The sequence below is a fragment of the Lissotriton vulgaris genome, chromosome 12 (genome assembly GCF_964263255.1).
Source record: "Lissotriton vulgaris chromosome 12, aLisVul1.2, whole genome shotgun sequence".
Lineage (NCBI taxonomy): Eukaryota > Metazoa > Chordata > Amphibia > Caudata > Salamandridae > Lissotriton > Lissotriton vulgaris.
The window spans coordinates 90,573,976-90,600,974 of record NC_141700.1 but is presented as its reverse complement, the minus strand read 5'-3'; the positions used below and the strand labels follow the sequence as shown (position 1 = coordinate 90,600,974).

The window sequence follows — 26,999 nt, the reverse complement described above, 5'->3', positions numbered from 1 at the left end:
CCTCCCCGGCGCCGTTGCCATCGGGGTTACCCCCGACGCCGCCCCCGCGCGGCGCCGGTTCTCCGCTGCCGGTTCCGGCCGGCGGTGGGGTTCCGATGCCGGCTCCGGGCGGCGCCGTCCCCTTACCTTCTCCGACGCCGGACGCGGTGCCGGACGGGCGTCGCACGACGCCGGTCCCGGCGCCGATGGGGCCCATGAACCCCGAGGAGCCGGTCTTCATCATTGACTCCGAATACGGAGAGGATGAGGAGTACGGTGAAGGTTGGGAGGGGTCCGAGGACCCTCTGGCTCGCGAGTGCCAGTATGACCCGGACTGGACAGGTGACTTGGGGGATGCCAGTGGTTTGGACGACTCTCCTAACCCTGGTTTGATCTCTCCTCCAACCGTGGCATCGGTGGAGGGAGCTGCCTATTCTGTGGTGCTGATGAGGGCTGCCAAGGCCTTACACCTTGAGCTCCCCGTCGCGGCCGTGAGGCCTAACATCCTCACCGAGGTCTTCAAACCGCAGTCATGCCCACTGGAGCCACTGCTGCCGTTTAATGAAGCCTTGTCTGACGTTCTGTTGGGCACGTGGTCCAGGCCCGCTTCAGGTGCGCCTGTTGATCGGAACGTGGCCAGGCGCCACCGTCCTTGTCCGGACGACCCCAAGTACCTGTCTACCCACCCCACTCCTGAGAGTCTGGTGATCCAGGCCTCGACCTCCCAGTCCGCATTCCCGTCGGCCCCGCCCGACCGGGAATCCAAGAGGTATGACCAGTTTGGCAAAAAGGTCTTCTCGTCCATTAGTTTGGGCCTGCGGTCTTGCAACACCGCCTGCCTCTTGGGCCGCTACACCCACTCTGTGTGGGATACGGTCGCGGAGCTGCTGCCAGAATGCCCCATGGAGGTGCGGGCAAAGCTCGGTCAGGCTGTGGCTGAGGGCCGAGATGCAGCGAAATATTCAATTCGGTGTGGTCTTGATACGACCGACTCGCTGGGCAGGGCTATGTCTACGACGGTAGCGATTCGTCGCCACGCCTGGCTGAGATCCGCCAATTTTTCGGCTGATGTCCAGAATACCCTGATGGACATGCCGTTTGATGGCTGTCACCTGTTCGGTGACAAAGCGGACCACGCGCTGGAACGCTTCAAGGACTCCAGGGTCACGGCCAAGTCCTTGGGTCTCTCGACCCAGCGTCAGCAACCGGGTTCGTTTCGTCCCTTTCGTGGCCAAGGAAGGGGCGCCCCCACACGTGCTGCCAGCCACGCGCCGCAACAATCCTTCCATCGCGGTGGCGGCCGTGGAAACCGCCGTGGTGGCGGTCGGGGACAACGGCGGGGTCAGACCACACCTTCCCCCGCAGCATCTACCCCAAAATCCTCCTAGTCCGTGCTTTCGGCCCCATGTGACGCCAGTGGGTGGCAGGGTTCGCCATCACCACGCTCACTGGCGCACGATCACTTCGGACAGGTGGGTGCTGCAAATCGTCCGAAGGGGCTACTCCCTCCCCTTCGAGACCTCTCCTCCAGCCATGCCACCGCAGAACCACCGTGTGTCGGGGGACCACTTGACACTTCTGCAGGAGGAAGTTACGGCCCTCTTGGCCAAGGGGGCCATCGAGCGCGTTCCTGGGCCAGAAGTAGGGCGTGGTTGTTATTCCCACTACTTTCTGGTGCCCAAGAAGGACAAGGGGGGCCTACGTCCTATCTTGGATCTAAGGAACGTCAACGGCTTCCTCCGGAAGGAGAAGTTCAAGATGTTGACGTTAGCTCAGGTCTTGGCTGCTCTAGACCCGCAAGACTGGATGGTAGCGTTGGACTTGCAGGACGCCTATTTTCACATCCCCGTCCTGCCGGCCCACCGGCGTTACCTGCGGTTCACGGTAGGCCAGGAGCATTTTCAGTTTATCGTGCTTCCCTTCGGCCTTACCAGCGCCCCACGGGTGTTCACAAAGGTGATGGCGGTGGTCGCAGCCCATCTGCGCAGGTTGGGGGTTTCAGTCTTCCCCTACCTAGACGACTGGTTGTTGAAGGCGGGCTCGCCCCAGACAGTCGTCCACCACCTTCAGATGACGGCAGACCTCTTGCACGACCTGGGGTTCTCCATCAATGTGCCGAAATCACACCTGTGTCCCTCTCAAAAGCTCCTTTTCATCGGAGCGGTTCTGGACTCGGCGCAGTTTCGGGTTTATCCTCCGGAACGGCGGGTTCGGGATATTCAGGCTTTGATTCCCATCTTTCAGCCGCTATCCCGGGTTTCGGTCAGGTTGACGCTGCGGCTGCTGGGACTGATGGCTTCCTGCATCCTTCTGGTGCATCACGCTCGGTGGCGGATGCGGGCTCTGCAGTGGGACCTGAAGTTTCAGTGGGTCCAGCATCAGGGCAACTTGTCCGACCACGTCTTGATCTCGGAGGGCACTGCGAGACAACTGCAGTGGTGGCTTACGGACCGCGATTGGGTCAGGGGCAAGTCCCTCTCCCTTCCCCAACCGGAGCACGTTGTCGTGACGGACGCGTCCCTCCAGGGCTGGGGTGGCCACTTGGGAGAGGCGGAGATCAGAGGCATCTGGTCTCCGGCGGAGTCCCGGCTCCATATCAACCTGTTGGAGCTGCGGGCGATTCGTCTGGCACTGAAGGCATTCCTCCCCTTTGTCAACGGGAGTGTGGTGCAGGTGTTCACCGACAACACCACCGCCATGTGGTACTGCAACAAACAGGGCGGTGTGGGGTCGTGGACCCTTTGCCAGGAGGCTCTGCGCCTCTGGCAATGGCTGGAACGTCAGGGCGTGACTCTGACGGTTCAACACCTGGCAGGTTCTCTGAACGCCAGGGCGGACGAACTCAGCCGTCGGTGCTCGATGGATCACGAATGGCGTCTGAACTCGGACGTGGCGCAAGGCATCTTTCTGCAATGGGGAGAGCCTTGGTTAGATCTATTCGCCACCGAAGAGAACGCGCAATGTCATCAGTTCTGCGCGTTGGAGTTTCCAAGACGGCACTCGCACGGCGACGCCTTTCGGCGCGAGTGGAGTTGCGGTCTGTTATACGCCTTTCCGCCTATACCACTTCTGCCCAGAGTGCTGAAGAAGATCAGGCGCGACCGGGCCCAAGTTATCCTCGTGGCTCCGGACTGGGCTCGAAGATACTGGTATCCCGAGCTACTCAGCATGTCAGTCGGTCCCCCGATCCGCCTGCCCCTTCAGGAGGACCTTCTGTCGCAGCAGCAGGGGACGGTCCTCCACCCGAACCTGTCCAGTCTCCACCTCCATGCTTGGAGATTGAGCGGCGGCAGTTGAGGCCATTTGACTTGCCTCCTGAAGTCTGTGATGTTATTCTGGCAGCCAGGCGTCCCTCCACTAAGTCGGTATACGCCTGTCGGTGGAACAGATTTGTGGCATGGTGCGCAGCAAAGGCTGTGGATCCTCTTTCTGCCCCTCTTTCGGAGGTTCTTCTGTTTCTTCTTTCTCTTGCCCAGCAGGGCTCTGCTCTGGGCACTATCAAGGGCTACCTTTCTGCCCTTTCAGCCTTTTTAAGGCTTCCTGATCAGCCTTCTTTGTTCAAATCCCCGATTGTAACTCGATTCTTGAAAGGCATCACTCACATGTTTCCACCTGTTCCGTTTGTGATGCCTCAGTGGGATTTGAACCTGGTTCTGACCTTTCTAATGTGTGCTCCCTTTGAGCCCCTTCATTCTTGTCCTCTCCGTCTCCTGACTTTAAAGACGGCTGTCCTGGTTGCCATCACCTCTGCCAGGAGAGTGAGTGAGCTCCAGGCTCTTTCTGTCCAACCTCCTTTCCTGTCCATTCATCCTGATAAGGTGGTTCTGAGGACTAGACCTTCTTTCCTGCCCAAGGTTGTTTCGGCCTTTCACATCGGGCAGTCCATCACCCTCCCTTCCTTCTTCCCGCCTCCGCATCCTTCAAAGGATGAAGAGCGGCTCCATCGTCTGGACCCAAAACGTGCGCTTTCATTTTACATGGATCGCACACGCCAGTTCCGGGTGGATGACCAACTGTTTGTTGGCTACGTGGGTGCGAAGAAGGGACGGGCGGTCTGTAAACGAACCATCTCTCGATGGGTCGTTCTCTGCATCAAAGCGTGCTACTCTTTGGCTCGGAAGGAGCCTCCTGTTGGGCTGAGGGCCCATTCCACTCGGGCCACGGCGGCTACCACTGCCCTGGGCCGGGGAGTCCCCTTGCAGGACATTTGCCAAGCGGCTACGTGGGCCTCGCTGCACACCTTTGCGAGGCACTACTGCCTGGACAGCCAAGTCCGGAGGGATGGCTTCTTTGGCCGTTCTGTCCTCCAGGACTTTCTGGTGTAGTTTGTATTGGTTCGCAGACCCACCACCGGGGTTGGTATTGCTGGGGTATGTATTCTAAGGTAAGGAATCTAACACTAACGTGTTTCTTTCAGATGAACAAGTTACTTACCTTCGGTAACGATATATCTGTAAGAAACATTAGTTAGTGTTAGATTCCTTACCGAACCCACCCATCCTCCCCGTTCTGCGAACTGATACCTAGGGTTAAGGTCATCCCTTTCAGGGCCCTAGTTTTTACATGGCACCAGTGTTGGTTCTCTCATGGCTCTGCGTCTCCTGGCGCGGAAATGCTGTGTGCAAAGAACTGACGTCAGCGCGCGGAGGCGGCGTCTATGTACTCCAGCGACGTCATCACGGCGCACGACGCCGACGACGGACGCGGAGCCGCAGGGGACGCCTGCAGACGACGCCTACCGACGCGCAGGGGTACTGCTACGCAAAAGTTTCCGGATCCAGACTGACGCCTGGGGATATTCTAAGGTAAGGAATCTAACACTAACTAATGTTTCTTACAGATATATCGTTACCGAAGGTAAGTAACTTGTTCTTTAGGCTGTGCAGTAGTTGGCAGCCAAACCCCAGCACGGGTGCCATGCATTCGGCTTGAAGGCAGTGCCGAAAGATTTTGTGAAATTTGTGAAAGTCCTTGTTTAAGGTTCATATTTTCTTTGCTTTTAAGGGGTTGGGTGTCCGTGTCTACCCTCACAGTGTATGTATTTGTGGATTTTAGCGGCTGGTATAGAAGAAGTTAGCTTTGAGGAATGGAATGTCAACAGAATTGATTTGCAAATATCCAAGAACCTCAGTAAGAGGTGGGCAGTAACAGGATCTCTGCTAAACACTGGCTGATGTTCTGTCCTTCTACCCTGTGGAGTCCCAACTCCTTTAGAGTGTAAGGCATATCGGTTTTTCTAAAGGCAGAGCCACCCACACCTCTACCATTAGGAAAACTTCCGGGGGAGGTGCCCCCAGTTGATGTGTCCTACAAGGGGCCGCCCTCGTTTGGAAGCAGATCCAACCAGACTCGAGGCACATAAGTATTCTCATCTCCACATTGGAAGCTCAGGGGCTCCTATCCTGCTTGGCAGTTGGGAATTGTTTGCTTGTGTTGAACTGAGAGTGCAGCATGCAACTGTAACCTTAGGTTAGTCGATGACAGAAGAGCATTACTGAAGTTTGCTGTGTTAGTTTGATGGTGTGCTTGCATTAATCTTTTTCGGTGTGGAATGATGCTCGCTTTCGTCACAAAGTAAAATTAGCATTGTGTTGGCTTCTCTAAGAAATTGCACAAAGCAGCTGCAAGCTAGTTTTATAGGTAGGTAATATTTCCAGTCTTCGGTGGAGGAACATTTGCCTTCCTAACCACTTGTAATTGCCATTTTGTTTTTATCCTACAGGTGGTTTATTTTCCAAGACAGAAATGTCAGAGGTTTTGACTGAAATTCTGAAAGTGGATCCAAATTTTGACAAGGACACTTTTCTAAAGCAATGTGAGAGGGATATCATTCCAAACATTCTGGAGGTATGCAAACTCACTTTACAGACATCTGTCTTTGTTGGTGTGCTAGCCGCAGCTGCATGCATTTAATGTTGTCCCCCACCTTTGTTCAGTTCACGTAGAGGTGGGCGAGGCAACGAATTAACAAGCAGAGCCGAGGTAACGGTCTGGTTCGGATCTTAGAAGCCTGTGCACGCGCCAAGCAGTGAAAATATTGATACGTAAATCATACAACAAAGATCAAATAAAATATGATCAACCTTCTTACAAAAAATTGTTTCTTTAACATGTGGAAGCTTTGACATTAATGGGGCACATTATAGCACTGCACTAAAAAGTACTTATTAAAATTGATAGTTTTGTAGAACTGGTTGTCTGAACTCGCACATTTGAAAGTACTTTCGTACAATAATGAAATAGAAATTGTTGGTGAAATAGAATATTTGCCCAAGGTCACACAGTTTAAGCGGGGAAGCCGTGATTTATCCAGACTTTCTGGTTTCATTTTGTACAAATCAGCCAGTAAATGGGTATCTATTCATCTTTCCTTATGTTAAGGCTTTGTTTTTACCTCTTAGTGCATTTTTCTGCAGTTTTTAAAATGCAGGGTGAACCCCACTCTCTTGACCCCAATTGTACGCTATCACTCTCCACTATTGTTCTTTCTAATCTTCTCTCTGTGTCTTTCTCTCCATCTCTTACTCTTTCCTTAGCCGGCTTGATCTCTTCCCCATTCATGTCCAGGCTAATCTGTCCAGCTCTGTCCTATCTCTCTATCACTTCTCCTTAGATTCTCCTCTAGTCCTTCTATCTCCACCCCCCTCACTCTTCACCTTCTGGCTCCTTCTCTCCTTGGCAGGAGCCCCCAGGAATGGAGACCTCGCAGTGGCAGAGAATGAGCACTGTAGGGCCCCGAGTATGTGCAGAGTGTACAGCAGGGTGGAGGTCAGGGGAAGAGCACTGCTGGGCTCTGATGGAGATGTGAGGTGGTGAAATTGGCCAATCTCACATGGGATGCAGGTAGGCCGCTCAGGCCCATCCTTGCTTTTCCCCACCCATCATCAGCTGAGTGTCCCAGTCTGGTGAGGGGAGGAGTCAGTGAAAAGACACTGTCAGACAGCGGTGGCCGATAAGGCACTTAGGGTGGCGCGGGCGGTTTTGAATAAACCCCCAAAAAATCACTTGCTTGACCCCGCCTCCGTCTCTCCATCGTCGCATCTCCTCCACGTCGAGTGAGTCTCTTCTGGGGACTGGGAAGTGCATTGCAGCTTAGTGATAGGTAAGCACCTAGGCTCCGCAGAGCCAATCACATCGCTGCAATGCAATGCAGTGTTGTGATTGGTCTGAGCGCCGTGGTTCGTCGCTCAGACAGGGAAGGGGGCCTGGGTATGTTCTCCTTGCAGGCTGTAATGCAGCCTGCATGGAGACCATGCGAAGTGCGCATAAATGTCTCGCCGGCCCGATAGGGCTGGTCAAACACTCATGCGCACTTTAGAATGCACAACCACTACTCCCACCTGACGTCAGGGGAGCCAAGCCCCGCCCCTCCCTAGCCTGACCATACAGAAAAAAAATTATGATAACTTCAGTTATCATTTTATTTTTATTTTACACTGCTCCTTGAGCAGTGGGGCAATGCTCCTCCGCCTTAGCAGAGGAGCCGCCACTGCTATCAGACCACAATGGGGGAGTCTAAAGGTAAAAATGGCCGTTCTCAGCTGAGCTCCCGCGAGGCCGCTCATACTCCGGCCCACAACCCCACCTCCTTGAATCTGAATGACCCGCAGGGGCCAGTGTCTCATAACCTAACAAGCTGGCCTGGCATGGGGCGGGGGAAGCACCGTGTGAGCCCACATCTGGGCGAGGAAGAGGGGTAGCAAAGGCCCACTTGACCCTGCTGAGGCTCCAGTGAGGCCGCTCAAGCCCATTGGGCCGCCGCGACAGCCGAATGATAGCGACGGACACCCACAGAGCCAACAGACATGCCCAAAGCTGTGGCCTCCGGTACCGGCCGTGCCCACCTTATCAATCTGACCCTGATGCGGGTTTTCACAGCCTTTGAAAAGCAACATTGTGTTAACTATGACATACCGACACAGACACACTTTCTATTGGTCAGATGTGCCAGAAGGCACTGTGTTGACATTTTTTAGAGTTTTAAAGCACTGCTGATTTTCCAACCATTGTCTATTGGTGAGAGATGGTAAAAGACAACGCATCCGTTTAACCAGAATGTTGGGGCTTTCACAGCCTCTGACAGCGGCCCCCCTCTAAGAAGGAATGACTGGGCTAGCCAGTTGGGCACGGGGGTCCGAAACGAGCCAGAGCTGGGCATCTATCGCGAGCCAGCCTCGGGCTTTCAAAGGCTCGCCCACCTCTAAGTTCATGGTATAATGAGATGACGATTTCCACGCCTATTTAATACAGCTGAATTTGGGTGATTCCTGGGGCTACAAAAAGTTAATTGAAACATGTTTTATTGTTAAATACCTGATTCATTTCTTGATGTGGATCTTTCTTATCAACCTCCTATATATTACATTGCATTGACCTTTTTAAATCTTTCTCAATGCCATGAGTGAAGAAAAAAGAGGTTTCGGTCACTACCTCCCTATTCATTCTTGTGTCTCTGAGGCTCAGTATCTGTTTCAGAGATATTACCCCCACCCCCTTCTTTGATCTCTGTCAGGAGCCAAGTACAGCAGGGTGTTTGTGCATTGTGACTTCTTTACGTGGACTATGTGAATTTGTGCTTTATTCAGAACCCAGCTCCATAGAATGCATTCTGCTTTCATTTTGTTTAGTGTTTTTTTTTCTTACTATCTTTTTGTAGTTTTTTTGTAGTTTTGCTGGAGCTTGTTCCTGAGTTAAAACACCAAGGAACTCAAAATAATGAATGACAAGTATTTATGTTTCAAGTATTATTTGTCATACCTATGGAAGTTCACAGGAGCCCTTTTCTGCTTCCTTTAATAAGTATTATGTAAAACAAGAGACGCTAATAGTGGAGAGTTAGGGTAAACTCATTTTGTAGAAATATACTGAGAGGAGAATTGGTCGAGCCATTATAACATTGTGACTACTGCCTTCCTGTCAGTGGCAACCAATGAGTTACAAAATTCAGTCACTTTCAACTACTGCTTGGGTTTTTTTCAGCAGCATGGCTCGTCCTTACATGCATAGGCGCGCATCTCCTGCCATCTAGCGGCCCGGTGAAAAATTGTCCTTGTAAAATTCAAAAAGAAATTCTTGAACATTGCCCTGGCGTTGACTACGGTAACCAGTTTAAATGCCTTATTTACTGGCCACTCGTAATGAGAACTTGGTAGTCAAATGTTTACATCAACGGTGCATTGTCTTGGTCTATTGATCTTCTGTGACATTTTTTATTTTCATTCGACATTTTAGGTATTAATACAAAGATGTCAACTAGGGTTGCTTTTCAGTAGTTTTTGTGGAAGCAGCCAGTTTGTACATGAATTCGTTTTCTTTGCATTTAGAGGGGTCAGGGCGGGAAATAGAAAGAAATTATTCCGAAATCCTTCAAATGTGGCGGCATCAAAATGTGGTGCAGAAAAAGGGTGGTGTCACGAGGCTTACTTTATAGGCACAGTCGGCATTTTAAAATGTCTTCAAGGCACCTCCCGACTAGGTCTGTGTGTATCCAGCATTGTTCAGGGTATAACAACAGAAAGATAATCCTGGGGATTAATTCACTTGCTGGAGAAATTTGTGTGCAATCTATTCAATAATTTGACTCGTGATAAAACAACACAGTGGATTAATGTGCCTGCTGCTCATGTAAAATGCAGGTCGCTGAAATGTATTGCACTCAGATAGCTCAGTGGGTTACTGTTTTTGCCACAGATATCTCTGCTACTTTCTGATCACCTGTAATATAGCACAGTGAGTTCTACGCCCGCATCAAGAAGCCTTTTGCAATCTGAAAGAACCTTATCGGGTTTTTTCAATCTTTTTTTATTACTAGATTGATATAAACATTTCCCTGGATAGTAATAAATATTTCTTTGTCCAGTCAGCCTCTACCACTGCGTTCTGTAGGCTCCAAACACGTTTGAAACCTGCCTTTCAGTTTGTGCAGGAGATGCGATTGTGACATATCACTATGGATCCTATGTAAGGCTCTCTGTGTTCCGTTTTTGCTGATTTTTTTTTACAGATAAATATAGAGAGAAAACATTTATTTTCTCCTCTGTATTTATTTTTAAATGTGGATAAAAACGGAAATTGGGTTACTTTTTGAGCAATTCTGAATACTGTCTGCCATGACTGCCAGGCCAATTGCTGTGTGGATTGATATGTAAGGGGGCTAAAAAAGTAAGGCATTTTAGTAAAGAGGGTTTAACAGCAGTAGATATGCACAAAATTGATACTGAAATATGCATAGTTTCTTATCAGTGTATTCATTTATCTTCTGTGCGGATTCACAACATTTAACCCTAGTAGTCATTCAAGCATGAGTGCATATTTACCCGTTAAATAAATGTGGAACTCTACTAATTTCAGCTTCATTTTTCCACAAAACCCAAAATAAATATGGATAAATACAGATAAAATTGGCAAAAAATAAATATGGATAAATACAGACGGAAATGTAAAAAAAACAAAATTCCATAAATCCGGGATTCATATGCAACTCCCACCCCATGTAACCTTAATTAACTTATGTAACATAACCGGTATAGTGATTTACACACTTGAAAGATTCATTGGATAGGTATAACATGAGTTTATTTATTAAGCGCACAAATCATCCAAGGGTATCTCTCGGCGCTTGAGCAGCCCACACAGGTCGCACTTCAAGGAGGTGTTCGAGATCAAATAGTCAGGTTTTCAGGGATTTCTGAAGAGGATAGGCCTGAACAGGAAGGTAACTGAGGGGAAGTTGATTCCAATATTTGGGGGCCAAAAAAAAAAGAGTGGCCCGTACCTAACTGTACGAATATGCTTTGGACATAAATGTAGTAGCGCAGTAGATCTAAGAGTGCGAGCTGGAATGTATAGCTGCAAAGTATTTCTGAGATACCATGGACCATTTCATTGCAAAGATTTAAAACCAGACTAAGAAGTTTAAAGTGTGATGTAAAATGCTCTGACACAATACATTGGACTGTATAAAATAAAGTAAATAAAGAAAAATAAATTAGTAAGTGCTGTATAAATGATTATTGAGGTAATTAATTGTACAGACACACACAGCTGACATTCTTACACTGCATGTACATCATTTACACCTTAGTCTGGAAAAGTTAAAAACCTGCCTCAAATCAAATAGTTTATCGCTGTTCACACAGCTGACATTCTTACACTGCATGTATATCATTTACACCGTAGTCTGGAAAAGTTAAAAACCTGCCTCAAATCAAATAGTTTATCGCTGTTCACACAGCTGACATTCTTACACTGCATGTATATCATTTACACCGTAGTCTGGAAAAGTTAAAAACCTGCCTCCAAAGCAAATAGTTTATCGCTTGAGTTCTTGTAGGTGTTTAGCCGCAGCTCTGTGGCAGCAGGTTGTTAAGCTTCTAATAGCCTCCACCCTGGACTGAACAAAAAGAGCCACTCTTAAATATTTCAGGGAGTCATTTGTTTTGAACCAGGGCTGGAACAAAAAAAATAAGAGGCCGTTCTGGCCCTATAGGTTGCTGCGCTCAAGGGAAGTATACAAACTGCAGGTGCTTCCGAAGGTGTCCCGGGGTCAGCAAATTACACAGGAATAAATCAAGCACCTTTCACTGGGTCCAGACGAGATCCAAGATCCAGTTTCTATGGTAGCTGCCAGATCTGTCTTGACCCTACTCATCTCCTGCACTGTAGAGGGTGCAATTCAAGTTTGCAGTAGCATACCTTTACATGTAGTGACTGTGCATTACCTGCCATGAATAAAAACGCTTACATAGCTCACTCAAAGACAAGCTTCTCTTGCTGCTGAAGTTGCAGTAGCATGCCAGAGAAAGAGTGAAAGCAAAGGGCGAAAGATTAACAGTTAAGAAGGAAGAATATAAGACGAAATGTAAGCCCGGAGGCTGTCCATTTTGAAAGTGGGAACAAAAATGTCAGAAGTCTCATTTTAGCGCGTGCTAGTGAAATGTATATTCCAAGTGATCCGAGAAGTGAGTCCCATTTCTTAGCTGCTAGATTGAGAAATCATTAATCCCTAGGGTTGGGTGATGAAAAGGCGAAAGTCTAGGGAAACCCTGAGACTGGAAGGGAGACAGCTTTGTAAGCTCTTTGTCATTCGTTATTGATTTTGAACACCTCCCTGGGACTTTCGACAAGGTATATCATATTTTTTGTGCATTGTGGGGTCGAAGGTGTCAGTGGTTCATGCTTTCAACCTAAATGTCAATGACCACATAATATGTTTCCCACTTGTCTTATTTGGGTTTGTTTTTAGAAAGCAATGTTTCCTTATTGTGTTTTTCTTCTCCGGTTGCAGGCAATGATCCGAGGTGAGACGGAGATCCTCAAAGACTGGTGTTACGAAGCAGTAAGTACAGAGAGCAGCTTTGTAATGACTTTCCACAGCCTTTTATATCGACTGCAGGTTCAAGTGACATGAGGTCCTGTTTAATCAAAGCCATTCGATGCTTGGGGTCTCAGTGAAATGGTATCCAAGTGTTTTCATCCACATTTGCAGTACAGTTGCAGAGACCAACGTGTCGATGAACAAAGGGACTGCACGTTTGATAGTCGCCTGGCCATCAGCCAGACTCAAAACCGAGCTTAGAATAAGGGTAATCTAAACCTATCCCCACCATCGATGTTCCCTTATAAGAACATGATGGGCGATGTAGAACACGTTCGCGCCACAGCAAGGAAACATCATAGAATCATACACTGGTGGAAGAACTTCCTTGGGGAACTCAATGCCCTATGTTTACACTTACGTCTTGAAAAATAGCAATAGCAAACAAGATGCATAAAAATGCAGCAAAATGGCTAAAAGGCAAAATTTTCTACATATTAGTGATTATGATTGAGCGACTGGACCTTTTGGGAGATCCATTAAGGACAAAGCAATATCAACCACAAAGAAGTTCCCAAGCCTGGCTCCTAATGCAAACATTCAGAGTAAGACCGGATCTGGTGGTTCAGTGGACTAATGCGCCCACTGTAGGGGCCTGTGTTTGACCTCATGGTCATAGGTTCACATCCGAGCGGGGCTGCTCAGCCTTTCATCCTTCTGAGGTCGATAAAGTGAGTACCATTGAGTTGGGTAACAATAAACATCTGTAATTCAGCGCCTAGATACCCTTCTGGGTGAACGTGATCTTTACAAATATACATATTATGTTATGTTACTAACTATGGAGGGCTACTGTGCGGTGGACATGCCTCTAATCATCCTTATTTCGAGTTTGCTTCTGTGCCTATGAAGTGGTTGAACCGTGAGCACAATATAGGTCAAAGTAATGTTCTGTACATTAAAAAGATTATTGACTGAAGGCTCAGAGATAAGGCATTGTGGACCTTTGTAATTCACAGTAACATAAGGGCTTAGTTTTGAGGAAAATGAAATACAAAATAAACTCTGGGTGGCTGATTCTATTTAAACACTCCGAATCTACAACATATGCGCAAACACATCCGTCTACAGCCTTATGTGCATCCAGTACACTTTGGAGAGCATTTCTCCTTCCAATGAGGTATGCATTTTCTTGCCTGAACTGTAATGATTCCTGCAAGTTGCAGGATCTTATTTGCCCTTAGTCAGTCAGTAAAAGGCCGCACTGAAGAACATATTTTTCCATTCCATTTCTTTTTTTCCCCCACCATTAGCTTTTTAAAAACAGAGGAGTGATTCTCTGATCTTTTTAGCATTTTGATTCTTGGGATCTTAGGGGGAATGTGTTTCTAACACAGGCTATTTCGAAGATTGACTGTAGCTTTAATAATTAAAATATATATATATAAAGGTAGTCAAAAGTGGGAAATTGTTGTCAAGGTACCAGATTTACAGCAATCTCTGATGTGTTTTGGCTTTGTTAGATCTAGTTGTTAAAGTTACTCTCTGTAGTATGAAGGATTCAGACAGGGCAAGGTAGGGCATGCTACGTGGAGGAATGGCAGACCCCAAATCTTTGATTTTTAGTAGCTTTTGAAGTTGTTTGTCTCCATCTCAAGCTGGCAGCTGTTCCCAATAAAGACAGGTTTGTGATTAAGAGCCGCCAATTACTTCGTGGCTAATAGTTGCCAACAAAATCCTGTCATTCCTTTGCTTTATTTTTGTGGGTGTTTTGCCAGTATAACCCATTGAATTCTGAATAATAGGTAAGAGGTAAAGTGCCTATGCAGCACAATGTAAAAAAAACAGCAAACTCCAAAAGAGGGTACAGACATGTTTAAGTAAATCATAAGTAAATGTAAAAAGTGCGTTTTTCAATTCTTCGCTGAAACATATCACTGAAGAAGCGAGATGTAGGCCTAAAGGAGGGATCATTCATTCAATCAATACATTCATCTTTGTATGAGCTTCCACAGCATCCACTTGCACCCAGTATACGAAAACAAAATCTGTCAGGGCACTCCACAGGTAATCCGCGACAGCAGCAATACTGACACCATGTGCCCTATCACAAGGCATATATGTTGCAAAGGTGATGACGACAGGAACAATACGCCATTTATCTGGTAGTTGTGCTATAAAGCTCAGTTCTGGGTGGAAAGACAACAGAGAAGATGTCTACCTTGGATTGCCAAACAAACTTATAAAAAGAATACAATTGGTACAAAATGTAGCAGATCAACTTGCTTCTGGCTGTAGATGTGACTGTGGCCACATAACCCCATCCTCAGAACCTCCATTGGTATTCCATCAAGAAAAGAGTGCTATTCAAGGCTTCTGTTATAGTGCACAGGGTGACTTATGACTCCTCACCTTTCTTTTTGACTTTTACATTTCAACTGCACCTCTCGGGGTGTACATTAAACCCTTCGCTGCTCATGACGAGCTCAGCTCGTCATGAGGCACACTGGAGCTGTGCTTATGATGAGCTGAGCTCGTCATGAAACAATAGTATTCAAAGCCATAGTAGCCAAGGTGTTAATCTCTTCTGGCCAACACATGTTGGACATTTACAAGTCCAAATAGGTTTTCTTTGGTGACACCTTCTCCATATCGGTCCCCAAAGAGTGGAGCAAACACCATTTGGAGAGCTGCTTTCTGTCTTTCATAATAGCCTTTTGAAAAACTAAAAACTTGTTTCAAATGTGGAAAGTTGTTTTAAGAGAAATTAGATTGGCTGAGAGCAGGCTCTTATTGTTCTCTATTGCGGCATTAAGCTTTGGTATACTGGCCGTTTTGAAATACCAGTAACGTAAGATGCCTAGCTTTCATTATTGAGATCCTGAATTTAAACTTGCATTTGAAGAGCCAGTTGTGGTACGTGGGACTCAAGATGAGTTTTCTAGACCCTGTACGAACCAGCTTTCGTCACTAGAATACGAAAGGAAGTTGCCTGAAATTTAATCTCTGGATCAGAGGTTGTCACCATATTGGCCATGGAGAGAATTGTCATGACTGTGGGTAGAACCAACCTACTTGAAATACACAAATGTTTAACTCATTTTCTGGAATAACCTGATTCCTCCATTAGTGTAGACCATTTAGGCTCAAGAAATTTCTGCTGACTTTGACCCCTAACAAGGAAAGTGGTGCAGTCTTGTATATCTAACACAAGCAATCGAGATGGATGGGTTTGATGAATGTCCACAGTATCCCCAGTGGAAATATTTTGTTACGTGTGTGTGTGTGTGTGTGAGAGACTCTGAATTTATGCACAAGTCTTCTGTTTCCAGTCACTGCCCCTTCATTTATTTTAGACTGTGACCAAGACCAAGAAATGGCTGCTGGCCTTTAGGTTCATGCTCAAGATTCTTTTGATCATGTTAACCTTTAAATTGAATGTCTTTCTTTTTTTACATGGATAGAAATTCGAATACATTTACTCACTTACCTAAGTGCATGTAGTTTAATATTCTCTCTTAATAAACAGATTTGCTAAAATTATTTTTCATTCCACCTGCCAATAGACACATTGTACTGCCATCACTTTAATTGTTTACAGTCTTCATTGCCCTGAAAACTATGACTCACAACACTGTGAATTTCTGTGCTGGGATTGTAAACATTAGCTGGCAAAGTTGACAAATGAATTTGGCAGTCATAGTTGTCAATTTATTTATCTTTTAATTTTAATGTGTGATCATATATTCAATAGCATACTTTTGCCTTTTTATTGGGTAAGCACGTCAATTGTTTCTCTCCACACAATCCGGTAGACATTTGTTTGCCTTTTTACTTTCAGTAAAATTGGTCAACACTGTTGGGGTTCTGATCTTTGAGGAAAACTGAGTGAAGGGAACATTTTAATATTAGCAAAGGTTTTCATTATCATCAGTCTAACATTTTAGTGTGCCTGTTGAGGTTGTCAATAATGACTTCTTATTGTTTTCAGACATATAGTCAACTTGCTCATCCAATCCAACAAGCCAAAGCGATGGCCTTGCAGTTCCATTCCAAGATTCTTGACATCGACAACATTGATGTAAGTTAACCATTTATGCTTCTTACTAGTCAACTCAAGTCAAGTCAAAAGCACTTTATTAATAAAAATCATAAAAGTATACTATACAATAATAAATGCCAAATTTACATCAATTTACAATAAAAACAGGGTAAAAATGGTTTCCACATTAAAATCAATTCATCACTTCATTGTTACTTAATAAGTCAGATACTATGGCACTATTGTATCATATCCGCCAGTCTAACTTTCCTGCAGCGAATAGATACCACAAGGAAATTTGCAACACCAAACATAATCACGGGGAGTTCTATTAATTGCTGGTAAAGTAGAGCTGGCTTAGTTTGTAAGTATCCCTTATCTTTTATAAGTGGAAGAATAAACTTTTTCCTACATACACTATAAAAGGGACCAAAGAATGTAAAGTGCATTGTGTCTTGGGGTGAATGGCCGTCACACTTACAAGGGGCAGCGTCCTCAGGACTACACCACCCTTTAGGATCAGATAAAAACAAATGGTTTTGATTAAATCAGAATTTCGTTATCAGCCATCGATGGAAAGGGATCGTTATGGTAGTAAGGTATGGTTGAATGGATAAAGACGAGATTAATAGATAATGTGCCCTAACCGTAGGTTTACTTAGTTGCACAGATTCCCGCTCCTGCTCTCTAATCTTAGTGAAATTAACTTTGACTCATTTTAAATCAGCTTTTAACAGACCCTCTGGGTTTGTAAAGATCTCCGGGCGCCCCAAATCCCCGGAAGTTTTTTTAATAAAAGACAGCCACTGGATTTCCTTTGCTTTCTCTAGTTTCATGCAGTCCCTTATAATCTCGTGATTCAGAGTAAGTTTAGGATTCAACCATATTTTTATCCATAGTAAAATAGGGGCTATACTTATGTCTGAGATATAGCCCATCCCTAGCTCTTGATGAACCACAAAGGTAGCTGTTGATTGGGGGAGAGCTAAGAGGGCACGGAGGAATTTATTTTCCTCTTTCTGGATAGACTCCGGTTGTTTATACCCCCATATGGCAGCCCATATCTTGCAATTGAGATGGACTTTGCTTTGTATATGGATAAAATTGCTTCACACGGTTTCCCCCCTAACCGCTTAGCAAAACCTAATATTGCAGCAGAAGATCTTCTTACCGCATTTACTTTAGCAGTAAGTTGTGGGACCCAAGTACCTCGGTCGTCGAACACAACTCCCAGGTACGTAAATACTTTCACTCTGAAAATCGCACAATCATTACAATAAAAGGTTTTGGTGCTGTACTTACTCGAACCCAGTGACATAACATGTGATTTTTCATTATTAATTACTAGGTCCAGGGATTTCATAAATTCACCAAAGGAATTCTGTAGTCTTTGTAACCCAAGTGGTGTCCGTGCCAATAAAACGGCATCATCCGGGTATATGAGTACTGGGATGGGCGTACCTCCCATACGCGGAATATCAAGGGATGCCTTTACCAGTGAGTGTTCCAGGGAATTAATATATAAGGCAAATAGCATAGGGGCCAAAATGCACCCTTGGTGCACCCCTCTACCTGATTTGAACCCAGCCGTGCATTTCCCCTCATGTGTCATTCTTATTGACACGTACAGATCTCTGTGTAGCTCGGCCAAAAAATACACCAATGGACGGTCAAACCCTAGGTCCAGGAGTATGGTCCACAGCCTTGACCTATTAACTAAGTCAAAGGCCGTGGACAAATCCATGAAACCCAGGTAGATTGAGCCTTTGGCTGCCATCGTGTATTTGTTTATGATTAAATGTAGATTGAGGTACTGATCCTCCATGCCTCTTCCAGCTCTAAAACCATATTGGGCGTTTGATAAAATATCTTTCTTTACAACCCAGTCTGTTATTTTGGCTAAGATGACTTTCCCTAAAATTTTAATTGAAGAATCTAATAGGGATATGGGCCTATAACACCTAGGGTCCCCCCTTTGGCCCTTTTTAAACACAGGAATGATAGTTGAACAGGACCATGTTGCTGGGAACCCAGTTACTGCTGATTTGTTAAAAACATTCGTTAGTATTTTGGCCTAATATTTGGGATTAGCCTTATACAAATCGGAGGGCACACCATCGGGGCCAGGGGCCTTATGACCAGCTGTACCCTCGATCGCCTTCTCTACCTCTTCAATAGAGAATGACAGTGGCAGCCAGGTCGGGTTAATGGGAGGGACCTCAAAGATTTCGAGCTCTAGATTACTACCATAGATTGTTTCAAAATGGTTTAGCCAGTCCTTTTCTGAGATATTGATTTCTAACATACCATTCTCTGCGCCAGTAAACAGCAGGTTATTAACTATGGCCCAAAATTTGGAACTATCCCTCATTGTTGCCTTATCCATCAGCGCTGCCCAAGCGTCCTTTTTGATTTCATTTTTTGCTAGCCTGCACTGTGGATTTGTAAGCTTTCCTTAACTGCGTAACTTGTAATTTGTCCCTGGGTATCTTTTTGAGGGCCTGCATAAGCTGGTTATGAGCTCTAGAGCAATTTCGGTCAAACCAGCCCTTTACAGGAGTTAATTTGGCCCGGCTATTAACTGTGAGCTCTTTTGCCACTTGGAGACAAATTGCTTCATAAGAAGCAATTACGTCCCCCACCCCTGGCTTAAGGGATCAGAGCATATATTAAGTTCAATACCAACTTTCGAGCTGATAATATTAAAAAATTCTAAGGGGATTACCTTGTTCCACTTTAACCTCCTCCCTTGATCTTTAGGTTTAACCTCAATTACGGCTTTTGTGGTGGTAATTTTATTGAGAAAGGAAATACCATTATCCAGCTCCAACACCACTGGGTTATGATCGCTGAACATAGAGGGTACGGCATTATAAAAAGTTACATAACTTGAGAGGCCCGGGGATATGAATATATAATCTATTATTGATTCACTCTCCCTGGCTCTGTACGTCACCACCCGGTAATTCCTATCAAAGAACCCAGGTTCATACAGATCAATGTTCGATAGGAGATCTTCCTGAGCTTCCCCCTTCGAGGTATGTTCAAAATGTTGGGGGAATGAGTTGACAGAACCTTCACTATCTTCGTACTGACAATTTACATAGCACAAATGGACATTAAAATCACCCAGCAAAATATAGAAAACAAAAGTGGTTTGACTTTCCTTATATAATTGTAAAAATGTTGCCAATGAAAGGAGATTCTCATTCGGACACTCTCCTACCATGGAGTTGTAAAAGTTGATAAGTAAAAGAGTGGTGTTATTTGTCAGACTAACTTCCACTATCTGGTAATTAGGGGAGGTAGAATCTAACATTTTAGCTGAACCTGCTATGTTTACCGAAACCAAAAGCATCAAACCCCCTCTATCTCTCCCTGCCGCCGAGCGACAGGCAGGAACAAAGTATGATGTGTAATCTGTGACCCAGAACTTACACTCTCTATCCCAGGTCTCTTGAAATTCTACAATGTCATACTGTTTCACAAAGTTTAACCAAACATCGTCATCCCTTTTTGTACGTAGCCCTGCGATGTTCCAGCTTAACACTTTTACCGTCTCCCTCAGCCCCTCAATATAGCTCGCTTTATTCTGAGATGTATTTAGGGGCAAGCTAGTCGAGCCAGCCAGTCAATCTATCTCTTCCACCTGGGACAGAGGGGAGAATCGGTTTTGTAAAACCAGCACCTCCCTGGATTCCTTTCTGGATATATTATGGGGCTTAGGTAATAACCCCTTTTATGGGTTATCCAGCTAGGTAGTTGATCTCTAACCCGTTGCACTGGGATGTTTAGGGTAGACCACTTTAAATCACTCCTACTCCAAACCTGTTGTGCTTTCTGCTGCATGTAACTAGTGTTGGAACGAGGGTAAAAGAAACCCAGGGGGAGTTCTCTTATGCCACCATCCTCGTTATTTATGTTTAAGGCGTCCCAAAGAAGGCGAGATGCCTCGGCAGGGTTTTTGAAATTTACGATGAGGCAACCCCCCTTCAGGTATTTTTTTGTGTGACCCAGCCATCCCACCCGTCTGGCCATTATAATACTAGAGGAGATCTTTTTATCTCCCATGCAGTTGTCATTACACCACTTCTTAATATTTGTTAACAGAGATTCTGAGGTTTCTACCTCACCCTCTTCCAATGAGGGGACATTAACTAGTATTACGGCTAGGGGGGATGCTTCGGGGGGGGGGAGATTAATAGTAGGTTGGTATCCCGGGACTTTTACCTTCGTGGTATCCTTCCCGTTCTTCATGGCCCTCATTTGGGAAGTGGGGCTCTTAGGGCATGAGCCCAACAGCGGTCCCTTGGTGCCATTGCCTTCCCGTGGCAATACTAATTTACTAGGGAATGTGGCTGGGCTTTGGCTCTTAATGGAAGATGGCAATACACTCTTGACCCCCCTCCTATGATCTCGGCCTATTTGGTCCCCAGTTAATGGCTGAGCAGAGCATTCCGTCAGATTATGGGGTTGATCTTTTGCTAACAGAAAAGCATTCAGGCGTTCGCATTTTTTTGAGATACCTGCTACACATTCATTCAGAGTGTCGATGATATCTTTAGCAATCAGTGTCAATGCGGATTCTAGTTTCTCTGAGAAAATGTTCTCTACCATATCCTTAATAGTTCCTTCAAGGTGGGCCAATGTTATCGGACTTTTTTCCACCCGGGTATTGCTCGGCCGCTTCGTCTTTTTGTATTGTCTCTTATGTTTCTTTACTGGCTCATCCCCTGTGGACCCACTCAAGGTTGCAGAATTGGTACAGTTGTCAGGATTAGGGTCAGAACCCGGAGGGGTAATAGAGTCAGATAGTATAGTGGTCTTTGGGGGCTCGATTACAATCAGCGGCTCCAGGGGCACATGCCTGGTTGATATACTGACATTTGGCGTCGGCTCCTGTATTAAAGTTTTGTTACTGTCCAGACCCAGTTCACGTTCTGTATTTTCTATTTCCGTATTTAAGACCCCTACGGCGGAAGTCAGGTAGGAGATAATACTAGTGAAATTACGTGGAACTTTAGCCTTTACACTTCCACCATTCAAAGATGCTTGCAATTTCCGCTTACCCATGTAGCTCCGAACACCTCAGGGGGGTGGCCCGTCCCGTCCCTCGCCGTCCCCGGGCGGCCACAGACGGCCCGCCCTTTGCCCGGGCTTCGCGCGACTCGACCCGGGCGCGTCCTGCGAAGCGGTTGAAGAGGCGGTGTTTATCAGCGCCTCCGGGCGCAGAAGTGGTCGTGGGTGGGCGTGTTGGTCCTGCTAGGAGTTCTGGGGACTGTAGTTCCCCCCCCCCCAACTGCGGCCGCTAGAAGGTGGTGATTTGCGGCGGCAGGAGGAAACAAGGATGCCAGTGCAAGCAGCAAGCTGCTACCCCCAGGTTCCACACAGGTCAGCAGTCAGCCGTCAGTTGTTCTGCTTCTACCGCTCCAACGTCGGAGAGGCGGTGTTTATCAGCGGCTCCGGGCGCGTACGTGGATGTGTTGGTCCCGCTAGGAGTTCTGGGGACTGTAGTTCCCCCCCCAACTGCGGCCACTAGAAGGTGGTGATTTGCGGCAGCAGGAGGGAACAAAGATGCCCGTGCAAGCAGCAAGCTGCTACCCCCAGGTTCCACACAGGTCAGCGGTCAGCCGTCAATTGTTCTGCTTCTTACTACTGTGATGTGTTTCTATATTTTTTAAAAAGGAGCAGTAAACTCCAAATACAACTATTAATCTAAGAGCATGTTCAATCTCCAATGTTTATGTATCTAATATATAAGTAATGCCAATAGAGCCGTCTCCATAGCAGCTGAATTAAGCAGTGTAGGAGATTTTGAAATGACACGGTCTTAAAAAGTCCTTTTAGATGCTTTTTAATACTTTTTTAAGGCGACCTTCGTGATTGCAGCCCAGCCTCTAGGCCACAGCTTGGTAAGATCTACTGACTTTCCCTACTTTTAACCTGTGAAAGAGCAGGGGCTCTTGGGTAATGCTAGGTTAATCACGTAAGGCTTCAACTTGATAGAACATTATTCACCGACAACCACAGCCTGCATCAGTTATCAAAGATCCATTTATTTGGAAAGGTCTTAATAATCACAGTCCTGATAAACGGAATCATGCCCATATCCGCATTCAGACAGTTAAGATTTTGAAATCCAGTAAAGGAAAAGATTTACTTTCAACATTACTGTCGAGCAAAGATGTCCAGCTTCCATGTTTTGCCCACTTGCTGCCTCTCACATTAGGGAGCAGTTGGCTCTTTAGACATTCCCGATGCTGTCATACGCCATAGCTGCGGCGTGCACACCATTGCATACCATCTCCTTTATTGAAGTACCCTCCATTCTCCTAAAGGGAGTTATAGAGGAGAGCTGCAAGACGTCCTGCAGGCTCTATAATGCACTTTGGGCCTGTTTGTCGAATGGCTTACTCCATCACAAACTTGACGGACAGCCCGTCGGTCGTATTATGAGTTCCATTATATGCCATTGGATATATTGGAACTTGTAATACGGGGGACAAGATATCCGTCAAGTTTGTGATGGAGTATGCTGACTGCCAAACTTTTAATCGGGTATTTTGTGTCTAAGAATGGGATCAGATGCTGTCAACTTTTATTGTGTGATAAATATATTTGAATATTTGATATTGAATATTTTTAAGTTTGGAAAGAAGTGTTTTAATTACTGTATTTCAACCTCCGTGCTCCATTTCAAATTAGGCAGCAAAATGTTATGACTCCTTCTTGTGGCATGTCACAGGTTTGTACAAATCATAGGACCTTGTTGTGGGAACTTGTGTAGACTCCTGTGCATCTGTACCTTCATATTTTGTCTGATCGGAGAACACAAGTGATCTACCACATCACGATCACAGTCTTGGCTATCCCTTCAAAAATGCCACCTGCTGCCCAACCAGGAAGAGCAGTGGAGGGCTGATGGTGAGGTTTGTTAATGAAAAGCATAAAAACAGCCATTGCCAGTAAGTAAATAAAATGGAGAAGACCAGTGTGCTGACCCAGGCAGAGCAGTGTTGCAGAGCTCTTTAGTGTCCCACTGCCTTGATTCAAAGAGTCACACTCTCATCACTGTGCCGTGGTTGCAGGTAAGTAACCTTCCGAGAGCGCGCAGTCTCATTTTGCACACTTTCGTTTTTAATTGTAAAATGTAGTGCTGCACTAGATTACTCAATAATAGTTTTACAGCTTTTATGTATTCAGTGCGTTATCAGCGTCTGCTGCAGTATTGATGTTGATAGTGGCCATATACCTTTATATGGTACTTAGCAGTATTTTTTACTCTTACTCAACTCAGTGGGCCTCCTTTTAAGGCTATAAAGGATGGTATCCGGAGTTGGTCCTGCAGATGAGTTACGAAGGACATGTATGCATTCCAAACTGGACTTTCTACCCACTGCGTTGTCATTACAGGCTTGGGAGAGAGCTGCCTAAGAGATACCAATATGCATAAATAGGAGTGAAGTAGCCATCTTGCCTTTGAGCCCTCTGTATGTTTTTTACAGTCTGTCCTCTGGCAGGAACATTTGGCTTCACACCAATATCACCTGAAAAGGCCTCTCCCTCAAAGTCACAGAGAGGACACCAGCCTTCCCAACTATGCATTCTGATTTACCAGGGCTGTCTAGAACAACTGGGAGGCTATCATATTCCTGCCAGCAATCAGACATCTCCTGACCTTTGTTTCAATATTATTAATTACTTTCTGGCATCAAATAACAAGGATGCACTTCAAGGGTGGTTTACCATGGGATTAAACATGCTCCCTGTATTTCGTTTAATCTCCACTGTAGTATAGTCAAGAATGTACTTTAACTACACCATCCCAGATATAAAACCAGCTTCTCGGCTAACCTGCTGACCAGTTCTGAACAAATAAGATGGCCTTCGGGGCAGCAGTTTCTTTTGTCTGTAAATTCCAAGGCTCAAGACCTTCCATGCCCTACAACAGAGACACAAAGATGCTGTAGTAAACCTAAATAACTCTTGCCTATGCACCCATGGAACTTGTCCTCAATTCACTTTAGTAATGGTTGTTTCATCATTGATCCTCACTTGTCTTTTGTTCATTTGCATCTGGAGAGCTGGAAATCTTACCGCTTCTGTTCCAGACTGCTGGAGAGCTGGAAATCTTACTGCTTCTGTTCCCGACTGCTTTCTTTCTTTATATTCTCTATGTTTCTGACTGTCCTTCTCAAAACATCTTGGCACATGTTTAAGTAATTTTAGGTTTACAGCACTTGTTGCTGCTCTGTGGTTTCACATTGATTCCATATGTGTTGGTCTGAGGTACACGCAAGGTGTAGATTTTTATTAATCAAGTTCTGCTGGGGAATACTCTCTAAAAACCATGTGAACAATTTTTGCTCTGGAGATGCTTGAAGCTTTAAATCTCTTTTGTTAACTGTCCTGCTTCCAGCCTTTTTCAGTAACCCTACTTCTGCTATTGAACCTAAAATAACAGAATATGACAGACGTATTAGGTCTTAGGTGCGTTTGCCGTATTGTGTGTGCTGGGTTTTATACTTTTTACTCTGACTTGCTTCTCGGCCCTCAATATTGTTTTAACTATATGCTGCTGTCACACCAATTTTAAAACTGTTTATTGAATCTGAATTTGTTATGTTGCTCACCTGGTATTAGCACTGAGTCTCTCGGTCTTTCTTCTGGTTTCCCGGCTCTTGGCCCGGAAATTCCGCACTCTCTCCGAGAACCAATCATTGCGGGAGGGGGAAGGAGCTAATACCGCACTTGGCATTTCAATGACGGTCCGAGGACGGGAGCGCAGTGGACGCTCACAGCGGGCACGCCAAAGGCAAGCCCGTCTGTGCCCGTCTGTATCCCGATGGGGCCAGACACCATGCCCAAATCTTGTGCTACTCCCCTCTGGAGTTGAAATCTTTGCAAGTTAGCAGGGCTCTCGAGAGTGCTACTTGCACCAAACTGGACAAGGTTGGGATCCTGAAATATAGAGACTTCCTCGCCGAAATTTACCTTGAGCCTCCCTGCCAGGAGCACAACACCAAGCAAAAACCCATTTGTGACCCTTCAATCCCCAGGGTCATGAACAAACCAAACTCGCAGTCACATATTTGAACACCTGTTCTCTGGTCAAACACCAATTGGAAATCTTTCAACTCCTGGACTCTCCATCCGTCGACAGCTTAATTTCAAAACTTGATTCTCCCCATTCCCTCCTTATCTGTGTATTAATTTATAGATCCCCATATCATATGCTACTATTCCCCCAGCTACTGGGTGAAATGATCTCCCAATTGGTCATTAACTACGCAAAAATCCTTATAATTGGAGACTTCAATTATTGGGCCAATGATAATATAGAGGGTACCAGTTCTGCTGAACTGACAGATCTACTTTCTGGGCTGATTTGTATTCAGCATGCGACTCACGTTAAAGGTCATATTCTTGACCAAGTTTGGACCTCTAATTTGATGGTCTCTAATTTATTGATCTCCCTTTGTACTTGGTCAGATCACCACTTTATAACATTTATCCTCTCCAATGTTAACTTAACTAAGTCCCACCCGAAGGTAGGCCGCATGGCAAAAAATTGGAGATGCTCCAATTTGGGAGACTTCTGCACTCTGCCAGCTACTACAGCTCCACCAGAGCAGCAGTCTGTTAACAACCAAGCAGAAAGAATCACATCTTGGCTCGAATTTGCCAGCCATAGCTTTGTTACCATTAAGAAAATCAAAACATCGAGACCTCAAGATGCTCAATGCTGGTTCTCTGACGACTTAAAACTTAAGAAACTTGCCCTGCGTGAAGCAGAATGTGACTGGAGACAAAATTATTCCTCAGACAAAAAAAATGAATTTTTGGCCCAGCTTAAAGAATACAAAAATGCTATTTTAGAAACTAAGGCTGCCTATTTCTCTAAAAAGATATTAAGCTCTGCTAACAATTCCAAGGAAATGTTTGCTATTGTGGATGAACTATCCAAGCCTAATAGCTTGTTCCCACTCAAGCCCTCTGTGACTTTCTTAACACTTGTTTTAGCTAAAAAAATTGCCATTATTAAATCTAGTATTCCTCCAAACACTCCTCTCACGGTCCCACCATCTATCTGTAGGAACCTCTCTACTACTAGATCAGGTCTCTTCTATCTCTAGGTAAGTCTTTTTTAGCCTCCTAAGGAAGGTTAGATCCAGCTCCCCCACTGATTGTTGCTCCCGCACATATTACGGGAAGCCTTTCTTACTTGTCCGTATCCCCCTTTCGATCTCCTTAATAACTTCCCCAAGCAGGGTATTGTCCCAAATGTATTTAAAGAGGTGTAAATTGTCCCAATCTTAAAGAAATCCGGGTCGGACCCCCTAGCCCGCACAAATTACCGCCCTATCTCTCTTCTCCCCTATTTGGCTAAAGTTCTGGAAGCACATGTGGCTAGCTGCCTCAGCTTCTTTATCGAAAGTTCTCACTATCTCGACCCTCACCAGGCTGGCTTCCGACCGGTTCACTCCACTGACATGGTTATTCTTACGGTCGTGGACAAACTTAGGAGTGAGGCTGATATGGGCATTACCCAGTCCCTGGTTCTCCTTGATCTCTCGGCAGCCTTTGACACGGTCGAGAATTATCTTTTGGCCGATCGTGTCAGCAATGCCAGGATCCAGGGCCTGGCTCTCGAGTGGCTCC

At 45.7% G+C, this 26,999-nt stretch overlaps 1 protein-coding gene across 1 annotated transcript in view; it reads left to right on the top strand.

Annotated features, from left to right (window-relative positions):
- TIMM44 (translocase of inner mitochondrial membrane 44) overlaps positions 1-26,999 on the top strand; it is a 161,725-nt gene that overhangs the window by 79,016 nt on the left and 55,710 nt on the right. Inside the window, exons 9-11 of the mRNA XM_086947308.1 lie at positions 5,702-5,826; positions 12,266-12,316; positions 16,287-16,376. Of these exons, the coding sequence (XP_086803434.1) occupies positions 5,702-5,826; positions 12,266-12,316; positions 16,287-16,376 (266 nt within the window). The remainder of the gene's footprint in view (positions 1-5,701; positions 5,827-12,265; positions 12,317-16,286; positions 16,377-26,999) is intronic.